The sequence below is a fragment of the Sciurus vulgaris genome, assembly GCF_902686455.1.
Source record: "Sciurus vulgaris genome assembly, chromosome: 6".
NCBI lineage: Eukaryota > Metazoa > Chordata > Mammalia > Rodentia > Sciuridae > Sciurus > Sciurus vulgaris.
The window spans coordinates 12,752,273-12,765,415 of NC_136466.1; the positions used below are offsets into that span (position 1 = coordinate 12,752,273).

Genomic DNA, 13,143 nt, shown 5'->3' on the forward strand with positions numbered 1-13,143 from the left:
TAATAAAATTATATTTTATTCATCAGATAATTTGAACAAAATATATATGATATTTTTCATCTATCTATAGATTAAAAATATAATTCATTCTGGCTACAGACAGCAAATGGAGAACATATGAGTTCAAGGACCCATTAAACAAATATTTACTCAGTATTTATTAAGTGTCAGTTACATTAATAGGGCTGGGGACACAAAGTGACAAAGCAAACCCGTTGCTGTCTTCATGGGCATGCTGGTAGTATGCCAGAGGGAAATGGTAACTAAAAATACACATACACATGATCATTTTAAGTCCTGCTCAGAAGAAAATGAGGGTGGGGACTCTGATTTTAGTTAAAGAGGTCAGGGACAGTCTCTAAGTCAAAGTCTGATGGATGGCAGTAGCTGGCCCTGCAAAGAGGCAGCAGAACTTTGCAGTAAGGAGAACTTCAGGTTGGTAGGACCAAAGTCAAACCCTTTCAACCCTCTGACTCATTTTCCTTATTGTAACATGAGGTAGTTTCCGTGTAGGCCACACAGATACAAAGGTGGGGGTTAAGGTCCTGAGGTGGGAAAAAGTCGGTAGGCTTAAGAAATGGCAGGTAGGGCGTGGCTCGTGGGTGGAACTTGAGGGGAATGTGTTGGACTGTGCAGTTAGTGAAGGGGTGGCCATCCAAGCCGCTCTCCCAGGCAGAGCAGGGGAGGAAGAGGTCCCCATGTTCAATGGGAAGCAAGTGAAGTATTTTTCAGTGGACCCCAAAGTTCACTGCCCAGAGGTTGGAATATCATTACTGATTTTTTTTTTTTTTTTGTATAGTTCTTTCATTCAATGATTCTATGAAGTAACTCCTCAAAGGGTGCAGTTTCTTTAGGTAAGAAGTTTTAAATAAAGAACCCCTGTTTCATTCATGCTCATTAAACCGTTTTCCCCCCACCTAGATCCCTGCAATAATAAATATAATTATATCCATCTTTAATGACTTTGGTTCCTTGAGCTGCAGGTGCTGGAATACTGTATTTATTAACATATTTTAAGCCCTTTAAAAAGACTGCATTAATTCCTATGATAATTTAGTACCCATAATACATTCTCTGTTCTGAATAGATGTTAATCACCACAGAATGACTGATTTGCCCGTGTATGAGCTAAGCCATGCTCTAACTAGTAGCTAGTAACTTTTTAATTCAATATTGTTAGTGAAACTGTTGATTAAAATCGAGTTGCAATAACAGTTGCTCGCCCCCCCACCAGGCCCTCCCTCTAAGGGCTCAAACCAAGATCCTAATAACGGAATCCTGTTCCACTGAAGATCAGTGTTCGTGTTTCTAGAAAACGCTGCTTGCAAGAAAGTTCTGGTAATGCCAGTTGTCCTCCACCACCTCAGGTTTGTTAGCCATCTGGGTCAAATAGTGGCAGGAGGCAAGGTCATTGCAGAAAACAAACTCAACCAGAAGACTGCTCAGTGCAAGACCAAGGGCTTGCCTGGGCTCTACCCTCAAGATGTAGGATGGATATGGAGTCAGTACCTACCTAGTGGGTAACATGTGATTTGGCCTGTTCCAGAATCCCAGCACTCTACCAATTTAAGCTTAAACTATTTTGAAGATGGGGGGCGGGTATCTTACAAAATTGGGAACAAAATGAATGCTGATTATAGAGAGGGGAAACAACAATTTCACCATTCAGGTTTTGAGATAAGCACCTTTACATGCATCATCTCATTTAACTTTGTAACAGGCCTATCAGGAGGGCCATGTTTATCCCTCATTTACCCAAAGCTCAGAGAATGTAAGCTGCTTGCTCAGAGTCACATAGCTAGGAGGTGGCAGAGTTCCAGAGCCTATGCTCTTAATTTTTGGCCACACTGCCTCCACAATCAATCTCTCAATCAATCAATCAATCAATCAATCGTCAACATGGGAAGGATATTGAAAGGCATCGTGAAATATGTAATAAAGCCCTGTGTGTCAAAAATTATTATTATTTAAAACAAGAATATAACAATTTTCCCCTTCTTGCTGGCTTGAAGGTTAGTGATGAGAAACGGTTTTATGGAAAAATGAATCTTCATACTGTAGTCTTCCTCCTGCAGAGCCTTGGAACCAGACAGCCCAAGTGTACTCATAAGGCAGCTTGGGGGCAGAGGCAGAGAGCATGCCACGGGATACGCTTGGATTCCTGGCCCGTTGATGGAGATACAAGGAGCAAGAGCCCCAGGTGAACAGAACTGACCAGGGATTGTTAAGGAGGGGTCCAAATGCTCTCCTATACCTGGCAAGTGAAACCCCTCCTCTTCCCCAAGCCTTCAGTGAAGTCTACTGGCTCATGGTCTGGGCTGGTGGGTGACTGTGCATCTGCTGGGTGGTCTGTCTGTGTGATTTCTGTGAGAGCAAAGGGACTGAGTTCCACGACCGGATCAGCATGGGTTGGAAGAGAAGGGACAAAGCACTGAGCAGTACTCGTGAACATGGAGACATACTTGAAGCCTGGCTGATGAGCAGCACCGGGCTGAGCTGACACCTTGGCCACAGGTGGTACTTTTTTTTTTAATTACCTTTAACGTTATTCATAGACTTTAGGAGTGTTACTATTCACTCTTCAGAAAGATAAAATAGGCCACTGAGAGCTCATTCCCTTCAACACATGCACAATCCCAGCCCTCTTACTCACGCCAGCAAGGCAGCCAGGACCCAGTCCCAGCGTCCCCAGCTGGCCTGACCCTTCCCTCACAAGGGAGCCTGCCCTGACAACTCCCCAGTGCAGAGCCTGTGGAATAAGGGAGGGATCCTCTGGCCACTCTCTCCTGGGAGGCTGCTGACAGTCTGCCCTGCCTGGGGCCAGCCGAGGCTCTAACAGTGGCCAATGAGTCAAGGTGTAAGAGGTCAAGATTAAAGGCTATGGCTCCTGCATCGTGTCTTCCCACAAGATGTGCATGGAACCTGCTAGAACCTTCTCACTGAAGTGCCACAGCTTTGTAATCACCACATGACAAAAAGCTTAACTGCTGGTGAGAAAAGTAAAAAAATAAAACAAAAAACAAATGCATCAGGACACCACCCTCCATATGCCACACAGGTTACAAGAAAGGACACTCACTACTTTTGACACGCTCAATTTCTGATTCCACTTCCAGAAGTGTTGGCTATGTGAAGCAATCAAATGCACCCACCCTCACATGCACAGATAATCAGACTGAAACAGGAACATTTGAAACTGCTTCCCTCCCAACCAGATTTCCTAGCAGGGACACTAGAAAATTTGCATGCGAACACACGGTGTTGTTTTTTCAAAGCTCTCCTCTAAAATCTTTTCTGATTTGAAATAAGTCGGGGATAGGATGAAGTCCCCTCGTCAGCATCCTATAGTTGTGGAGGTTGCAGACCTACAGCCCATAGGCTCAAGCTGGGATGTTCACAAACCATTAGTGGGAGCCGGCCCGTTTAAACAGCACATGTTCAATTAGTCGTGGAAACGGTAGCGCCTGGGAGCGTTCACGAAAACCCCACTGCCCCGCTTTAGCTCTGCCCAGCCTGGCCCTGCCCACTGCTGATGACCGCCAGCTGCTTTAGATTTCTAAGACGGAGGTCCATGAGCGAGGATCTGGACTCTGTGGTAGGGAAAACCACTCACCCCAGGCTCTGCTCACTTTCCTAGCACAATCCTTGGCCTGGCTGGTGCCCAGCCTCACTGATCTGCTTAGTGTCTGCCATGTTCTGGGCTTGGACAGTCCTGCTGCACGTCTCCCAGCGGAAACTTCCAGACATACATCTCCATCAATGACCTCTATGAAACCTGTCATGACTTATCTGAGGACAACCTGCCTGCCCTCAGGGGAACTGCAGCCATGGCATCTGCTTTTATGGCCCTCATGGCACTGGAGACCACACTTTGTTGCATTGTCAACAGGTCCCCGTCAGGGTAGGAGTAACTTCAGGGCAGGGGCATCCTTTGGGATTGTCCCCCATCCTTTCCCTCCCAGATCTCATCAGAAGGCAAGGCACATAGTATGTTGGAAAGAGCTTTTGGAAGTGAAGAGGACTTCTCATCAGCCTCTGCCACCTGCAGGGATTTATTTATACTGAGGATGGGGGGCCACCAGGGGTCACAAGGGCAGCAGGCAGCACAGAAGACAGCTGGGACAGCACCCGGGGTGAGTTCTGCTGGGTCCTTGGCTGAGTGTGTCCAAGGTGAGCTGGATAGCACCACGCTGCATCTCAGTGCTGGCACCCAGAGGCAGAGACAATGTGTCTGCCTGTGGCCCAAAGAGCAGCAAGCATGGATCCTGCATGCTGCGGAGTGGGGAAGTGCTCCCTAGGAACCCAGGCCACACTTATGCATCCCTTGTGCATAATGCAACTTACAGACGAATTAAAAAATTATTCGTCTGAAGAACGCATCTTCAGCTTAACAGAATGAGGTTAAAACAAATTTTTTAAGGGTTAAGAAAGCGACTTGCTCTTCGGGTCAGTAACTGTCATAATGATTTTTCTCTTGCCATATGCTCCTCTGAATTGAATGAATATGACATCTCTCTCTGAAGCATCTGGTCTCAGCCACTTCAAGGTGCAGAAGGAAGCTGCATGCTTGGGCTGAGAGTATAAGAACATGGGGAGGTATCATATTTCTGTCACCACAAAACAAAGTACCACACTGTGTTATATACAGCATTCCAGAAACGGCACAGGAGACAGTTCAAATGAATGGAGGTGGAATGTGTGGGGGGCTGCTTGTGTGCCTATATACCATGTGCATGTGCGAGCAGTGTGTAAATACATCTATGCACACATGCATGCATGGTTTCCAAACTGATAATTACCTGTATGGTCAAACATACATTTTCATTGTCTACCCAAAGGAGCTAAACATTTTGAGCATTCAGATGAAAACAGAACCCCACCAACCTTCAAAACATGGACAGAGAGGTAGAGCATCTCTCTCTCAGCACCTTGAAATACCAAAAAGGCAAATTTTCCATCACAACCGAAGGCAAAGAGGCGCCGCCAACCTCCAACCATGTTTTCTAGACTAAGAACAGACTCTGGCAAGCCCTGCAGTCCCCAGGGTTGCCTCTCTCACGTTGGAAATAAGCTTCATCAAACTCATGCATTCATTCATTATTTTCTCAAAGATCTCCCCCACCTTTTGCAAGAGTTCATTGTAACATCCAAGTGGGTTTAGTGAAAAGTTTACCACCTAACAAATGATTCCAATATTCTTTCTTTTCTCATCCAGAAGAGCCTTGTGCTTATTTTGTCAGAAGCAAAAAAGCAGAAATGCAATTGCATTTGAGCTGATGCTAAATGTTAATAGATTTGCCTAAATGCCTGCTAATAGCCCCCTAAAATTAGCTAGACTAGTAGTGCATGCCTAATGTGGTGGTGGTTTTCTTGTTTTACTGGCTTTTCTACTTCTCCTTCTTTTATCAGAGGGTGAAAAAAAGATTCCTCGAAAAAAGTACAGATCTTTAAGCTGTGAGACATTTCCAATGTCACATGTGAATTCTGGAGAAAGAACATAAATTCTGAAACTATCCCACAGTTCTGACATTCTGTCATGAAGGTGACAAATCCTAGTGCCCTAATGTTTCATTAAATTAAACATGAAATGTTTAATGTTTTGTTAAATTAAACATGAAGCTGTGACTTTGGATCCGAGAAGCACAGCCTTCTATCAATTCCTTGCATTCCTTCAGGTCACTTTTTAGGTTATATAAATGGAGTTTTGTTTATTACAAGTATTGTATTTCCCTCCATAGTTAAAAGGTGCTTTCTTCCAATGCAATTAGAAATAAAAACTTACAAGCAACATGGTTTTGGGATGCTTAAAACGTTTCTTAACTCAGTCCTTCAGAGAAGAGCTTGCAGATAACCCCTTGGCTATTCTCTATCCCCACCGCCCCTTCAAGTATTCACAACTGCCACTGAGAGGTTTCTGAAGAGCAGAATTGTTCCTTTTTTAAAATCGAATCTCAAGCCCATTTCACAGATGGGCATGCTGTTACTCAAAGAGCCAGAGCCTCAGACTAAAGATGAAAACTCACCTGCTCCAACTAAAATCCCTCCTGGGTCCTTTTATAGGGAGACAGAAGCTGGCAGTAAAGACAAAACAAGAGGAAAGCCCAAGTCTGATCTGGGCAAGCATTGGCACCTGCAGAGAGGGGTGTGTGGGCTCTCGGGACGATAGAACAGAAGTTATGGCAGAACCATTTAAAAGCAGCCGACAGAGGATGAGATGGAACCCAGATACAACAAGGCTTCTTCCCCACCAACTCAATAACATCGTCCATGTGCTCTGCAGTAACACATTCACGGACTCCTACCACAAAGACATTTCCAAGCACCATCTTACGGCATATCATTTTGATGGTATTTTTTTAACTGGAGAGAAAAATAAACGACAACTACCTAGCAAACTAAAAGGAAATAAACATGCCTGTCCCAGTGCGGAAACTTTTCACGTGAAAAGCTTGATCTCTGGTTTCCAGGTGAAGTTCCATAATTGGGAAACCAGCCACAGCAGACAGAGAACCATCCAGTCCAACCCAAGCTGACCTCTGTGCTCTCCCTCTGTTGACACAAGGCCATCTCTCACTGGCCAGAAACTGTCACAACCTGAATTTGGTAACAGATCCTTGCCTGGCGAGGACCCTTTTCCCGACAATTTCCCGAACTGGTAGGAATATAATCGACACTTACCATTCTGAAGCTTCATGTCTGTGAGGCAAACTAAATAAATTAAACGGATCCTGCTTTAATCTTCTTTTCTAGACCCCAAATGCCTTAATCAAAAGGAAAACAAAACAAAACAAAACAGATGTTCCCTGAGGTCCTTTTTTAAACCACCAGAGCATAAGCAAAGGAATGGCTGTCTCTTTTTACAAAATGCCCAGAACTTGTGCCTTAACATCATCAGCCACCGAGAAGGACCCCCAACATCCTTTCTATTCCATCCTCGCTCTCCCCACCGGAGCCTTCGCATCTATCATCTGTGGCCAGGACTAGGTTTATCTTACACCTTAAATCAAAATTGGGAGGGCGCTTCAATTGGATACCTGGCTTGGCACACCTCCTGTACGATCCCACGTACACACATTTATTTCCTTCCTGCAAATGAACTGTGGCGTTTGTGGTCCCTCTTAGCCTCCCCAGCGCACACTTTACCTTGAAATGAGCTCAGGCTACAGGACTTCATTTGGGGTTAGCTGTCCCGCAAAGCTCATTTGGCTCTTCCCATAAAGGCAAGAGGCTCCAAAAGGCTGGCAAGGCGTTTTTAACTATATTTGAGGGGCCAGTTGTACCTTGTTCTCAACAGCTGCACACTTACCAGGCTTTCGGGACCTTGACAGAGCTGCCCTATTCCTTCAGGGAGTAGGAACCCCAAATGCACTCAACCAATCCTTAGCTGGAGCCATCTAAGCTACACCCGATTTTCACTCTCCAAAAACCCAGGGAGGCTGCTCCTTCAGAGTTACTCCTGCATGGCCTCTCCCTGCTTTAGACGGCTCGCCAAGGTCCTGGCTGCAGTTTCAAAAGTACTACTCAATAAAAGGATTTTAAAGGCTGTGCCGGGAGCCGGGAGCTTCAGATCCCAGTTTGGCTTTTTCTCCATCAGCATTCCTTAGCAAGCCTGCACAAAGCGAGGTACGCTACATTATTTATGTCAGCTCTAGGCTCTGGAAAACACACACTGGCATCCTGATTACTAAGAATCCTCATGGATACAATTAAACTGTTCCCACATATATTCTCCCCCACCTTCCCCGATTCAACCTCTTTCAGAGAAAACAAAAGCACTTTGAGGCATGTCCCAACTCATCTGTGAGGAGCCAAGAGGGCAGGGGAATATGGCCACCATGCGGAATGAGCCCAGGGACAAGGACCCTTTCCCTGAAGGGAGCAGAGGACACAGGGAAGAAAGTGCAGATGACAGTTGGGGAAATGCCTTCTAAGTGCCCTCCCGGGTTAGGGCCACTGGCAAGGAAGCAGCAAAGTTAAGGCACTCCAGCAAACATTTTGATGAATTCATGGAAGATTGATTTAGAATGGGCCGTTAAGGGAAGCAAGGAATATTTGGCAACACCACTAACCTTCCGAGCTGGATGAAGAGCAATCGTGCTCACCCCACAAATGCTCCTCCGTGCCCCATAGAAGTCACAGCACTAGACAGAAGACCAGAGATTTAGCAAGTAGAGCAATGATTCTGTCCCCAAGTCTCCTCTTCAGTAAAATGAACAATTCTCCAGGTTTCGCCCACCATTTCCCTCTTGTTCTAGCTCAGCCATACATAATGAGCTGGGCAGATTAGCCACAGGCAGAGTGAACTCTGCCCTGGTACAGGGAAGGCAGGCAGGTGACAGGAACTTCCTCCTTTGCAGGCGTCGTGAGAAGGCAAGGAACTCTGCCCGGTGTCTAGCCGGAGAGCCCCTGCTTGGCAGGCAAAGGTGACTTCACTTTGCGAAAGCCCCAGGCATCGCTTAGTGAAACAGACTTTGGCAGGACCTCACAGTTAAGTCAGTTCACCTGAGCCAGGAGTCAGCTCAGGAAGAGTCAGCTGTCTCATCTGAGAGTGTAAGGAGGCGCGAGCAACTTGCCTTCTCCAAAGGCGTCCCTTGATCGTGCACTCCTGAATTTTGCCAGGTTTTTTTTTTTTTTTTTTTTTTTTTAAGTGACTGTCACTTCCAATGACTTAGTCCACCCCAACTCACAAAGCTTGGGTGGAAAGTTGCTGGCTAAAATGGAAGTTATGGATAGAGGACACAGTGTAGGTCAGTGGACCCGAGCCCAGAGCGGGCAGGCCCACTCTCTCAGGAATGCATTAGCAGAACATTGGGGAACGTGCTCAGTGCAGGGAGAGGCAGACTCCCCTCGGTCATCAGCAGACACAAGACGGCATGGCCGAGGAAAGCACACACATGACACCCTACCACATGCTACACCACCACCCAGGCACCAAGGAGCAGAGGAGTGGAAAAATGAAGGATGCAGATTCCTCCGAGGGATGCTGTTAGGTAGGCATACTGACTCCCCACAATACGCTCTGATGTGAGGTCCCATCTACTGACCCTTAATGGGGCCCTGGCCACAGGTGGGTACAACTGTGCGCTCAGTGTGAAACAGTTCTCACCTTCTCGAGTAAAAATTCCAACTTGTGTCGTAAGTTTTCTCCCAAATGACTTTGAAGCAATCTGAGTGACCAGAAGAGATGCTCTTCCTTGGCAGGAAGATCCCTCACAAACATTATTTATTCTTTTACTAGCTCAGCCATAATTAACATAGAGGTTGACCTCAGGCAGGAATTCATGGCCAGGGTCCTCTGTGGACACCGCCAAGCCCTCAACTGCTGCAGTATGGGAAGGTTATGGTCTTCCTGTCTTGGGCTCACCCTGGCCTTGGACAAGCTCTCCATCCTCCTTGAGCCTCAGTTTCCACGCTTGGAAGTTATAGGCCATGAGATGGTATGAGTTGGAGCACTCTGTGAGAAATAAAATATTTAGCTCTGTGCTGGCACCTGTGAACACTCTTGGCTGTTACAAAATTTCAAAATGTTATCAATTAAATGGCAAAAGATTCACACTGTCGAGGTTCACACATACCTGAGCCCCGTCTCTAACTGCTCCCCCACTATTCAATCATTGCTGACGATCTGCAGGCCAAGCACATACAGCCATCCTTGGCCTTCAGTTGACTTGTTCAGACGGGCTGCCCCAGGATAGGGATGGCAATAAACACGGAAGAGAGCACAGAAACTGAGAGTTAAGAGGAGACTCATCCACAATTACGTCTTTTAAAAGGGGATTCCAAAGTTTGCAAAATCGCTGAGATACCTTTCTGCTTATTGAAGTGTAAACTAAAATCATTTTGGGGTTTTGAGATTTGGAATTTTGAGATTCCAAACAGGGGTGCTGTCCTGGAGATGGGGTGGGGGAATGTGTCCAGAAACCCCATCCTCTAGAATCTTTCTCCTTGTTTATGCACCCGCCTCCTTCAAACTACAAAGAGCAGAGGCTGAGAACCTCCTATCTAATGCAAAACTGGCATTTCATGGAGAAAGACCAGGGTAGCTGCACAGATGAAGTGACTCACTCAATTTTATGCCACCCGGTGCAGCTGTCCTGAAACCCGTAGGGCTGACTTCCTTTTGAAAGCTCCTTCTGTGCTCCTGTAAGGCTAAAGACTCCCAGTCAGATTTTCACCTCACTGTCCAAAAAATCAGTTTTGTCTCAGTTCAATGTCTCTACTTGAATCCTGTGCTTACACAGCAGTACTAATTTCTTCCCAAACATATTTTTTTTTCAAAAGTGGTCACTTTAAATTTTGTTTTTTAAGGTTCTCCATAAACGGAGTTCTATAGTTTATACTAGCTATTTTATGGATGTATGTATGTATGAATGTGTATATTTATTTATTTATGTAGTGCAAGGGATTGAACCCAGGGCCTCCTGCATGCTAGGTAAGTGCTCTACTTCTGTGCCACATACCTGGACCAAACATTGTACTATCTAAGGATTTTCATGCTTGTTTCTAAATCTTTTGAAAATGCAAAGCAGTACCTCAAACTCTTCAATTTTATAAGGGTTGCATTTTCATTGGATGACAATATACATATAAACTATTAATATATTTTGGAGAGTAGAGGTGGTTTTTTTCACCTATGTCTTTTCTAATACCATACTTAATAGATACTCGCCATCTTTTCTGAACAAACCAACACAAGAGGGCTTGAAACAAGCAGTTGTTTGAAGTACTAACCACACTTCTTTCTTATATAAACAAAGTCTACGGAAACATAAATCTTCAAATGAAGCAGATTCTACAACATTTCCCCTGCTAGGAAATAGCTGCATGTTAGCTGCCTATGAGTAGTTGAACTGCATGAACATTATTAAGATCCTTTTCGCACTTAAAGCAACTCCATCTTTTGCTTCTTGTTGAGCCACTTGAACAAAAATACGGTCTGTTGCATCATTCACTGAAGCTATTTCTCCAGTTGAAACATGAATTACGAGTCCTTCTGAAACGCATCAGCCAAATCAAGTTGTAACACGGTCCTGCTTTATTTACTGCACAGATCACAGCTAATCACTTTCTAATACCAGCCATGATTTGGCTTCATTAAGCTCACAATTCCCTTATTTCCCCCTTATTTAGTGATGTACCACCATGAGGGACACACTGAGTCAGCATTAAGTGGAATACTCCTTCTCTTGTCAGGTGCACCTCCGCTGAGGACAGTTCTGCCTCTGTGGGGACATCTGCACAGCACAGGGTGTGTGGTGAGAATGTCAGTCCTAAGGGACAGAGTTTTCTTTGTCTCTATAAATGCTGTGGTGGTCTTGGACTTTTCTGGTGTTTCCAGGTGGGAATGCAAACTCAGCCCCCTAATGATGACTCTCCTTACCTATGTACTGCTGAGGCCTGGGTGTGTCTCACTGGCACAGACTTGAGAGACTCATTGCTTCCAACACAGCCCTGCAAGGAACTTCCCTGGGGCACCTACTTCCTGTTTCCACAGGGGCAGGGCAATTGTTTAAGGCTACCTTTAAATTGGTGGCTTAAAAACTTAAGGTGGCAGAAAAGATTCAGAAACTGTGTCAACCTCATAGGAATAACTTTCTTAAATGAAGCCAAAGAATAAGTAGTCGTCTTATTCCCTTAAGTGGGAGTTAAACTGTTTAGGGAGAGGACTCACAGCACTTTCCTTGCCCATACAAGCCGACTTGAAAATGCGGCTGATTCTGTAAGGTTCTAATTTGTGACTGGACAAGAAGGCAGCAGGGTTTCTGGTAAAGGGCTAAGAAAGTGCAGGGCTGGGGAAGGATGCAGCTCCCCGTTCCCCACAGCTACCCCCCTGCTCCAGAGGAAGATGTCTTTTACAACCCTTCCTGGGATCTTTTATGACAATATGGCTCCACCATCCTTTCTCAGGCTGAGTCATCAGTGAAGCTAAGGCTAAGTGTAGCTTTAGTGGCTTTTCTCTAACTCTCTCTCTCTCCTCTCTCTCCTCCCTCTCTCTCTCTGAGTTATCCTACATCAAAGTTTAAAAAAAAAAAAAAAAGGTTCTAATAGGACTTAACTGGTCAGTTAGTCCAAACCTCTCAGTATAGATGAAAAAAGAAGACATCAGGAATAAAAAGGATTTTCCCAATGCCAGCTAGGGGCTCACGGTGGAGCTGGTTAAGAGGGAATCCTGGTGTATCAATTCCTCTGCATGGAGTCATTATTTCATTTATTCTTTTCATTTTCCCCACACCCACCACCCCCTCTGCTTTCCCATCCTCTGTCCTTATTTTCTTATTCTGAGATTTCTGGTTGCCAGGAAGAAAGCTTGCATCTGGGCACCGTTCTAAGGAAGGCTCTGTAGGTCTAGAGTCCTGCAGTGAACAGAGCAAGAGCCAGCCACGGGACAGGCATTTCCCAAAGGTGATCACAGTTGGAGCACAGCCTCCTACTCTGAGTCGTGTGTCCTCATCAGACACAGCGGGATCTGAATTTCCTAGCTGTCCTGTGAGTCTCTAACTTTAGGTGTCTTATAACTGCAAGGAGGAGAACAGTTCTCTGGTTCCCCTAGCTTTTTTTTTTTTTTTTTTTTTTTTTTTTTTTTTTTTTTTTTGCGGTGCTGGGGATCAAACCCAGGGCCTTGTGCTTGCAAGGCAAGCACTCTACCGACTGAGCTATCTCCCCAGCCCTCCCCTAGCTTTTTGAAAGTTAGAATTAATATGTCACTCATGGAATATGCTGAAGAGTCTGTAGCTAGGAGAGGCTATGATCTTTTATCATGGGCTCAGACAGCAGAGGACAGTGACACATTCCTCCCTTGCACTTGAGATTCCAGGGCAGAGTCTCACTGGGGGAATCCTACTGAAGGGCTTGCCTCCTGAGTGGCCAGGAGTACCTGGTACCACATCATGATATGGTGAATGGGACGGACACAGCATCTTGGACTGAGGCACCAGAAGGATGTATAGTTTTCTGCTTAAAATGACAAGGAAAATGGGACTCCAGATAAAGGAGAATTGTGCGGGGGTCCAGAGGAATCCACTGCAGTTGATGTCTCCGAAGGCAAGCAGAGTCACACGCATCGCCGCGCCCAGGGAAGGCTGGCAGGCTCTGACTCTACAAACCAGTGGGAAACTGCTCGCCGCTGGATCGGCAATTCCCAAA

At 45.6% G+C, this 13,143-nt stretch overlaps 1 protein-coding gene across 19 annotated transcripts in view; it reads right to left on the reverse strand.

Annotated features, from left to right (window-relative positions):
• Nucleotides 1-13,143, reverse strand: part of TENM2 (teneurin transmembrane protein 2) — a 657,515-nt gene that overhangs the window by 376,701 nt on the left and 267,671 nt on the right. The window contains exons 1-2 of one of the 19 annotated variants that reach the window (XM_079145379.1): nucleotides 11,381-11,513; nucleotides 9,576-9,681 (exon numbers count right to left, since the gene is read on the reverse strand). The exons of 12 other annotated variants lie outside the window; for them this stretch is intronic. Coding sequence is in view for 2 of the 7 variants with exons in the window: in XM_079145374.1 (XP_079001500.1) it covers nucleotides 6,679-6,694 (16 nt within the window). In the remaining 5 variants the exon portion in view is untranslated. Of the gene's footprint in view, nucleotides 1-6,678; nucleotides 7,260-7,306; nucleotides 7,610-8,069; nucleotides 8,543-9,575; nucleotides 9,682-11,380; nucleotides 11,514-13,143 lie in introns of those variants that run through there. 6 more of the 19 variants (XM_079145374.1, XM_079145380.1, XM_079145377.1 and 3 more) reach the window with 6 other exon arrangements.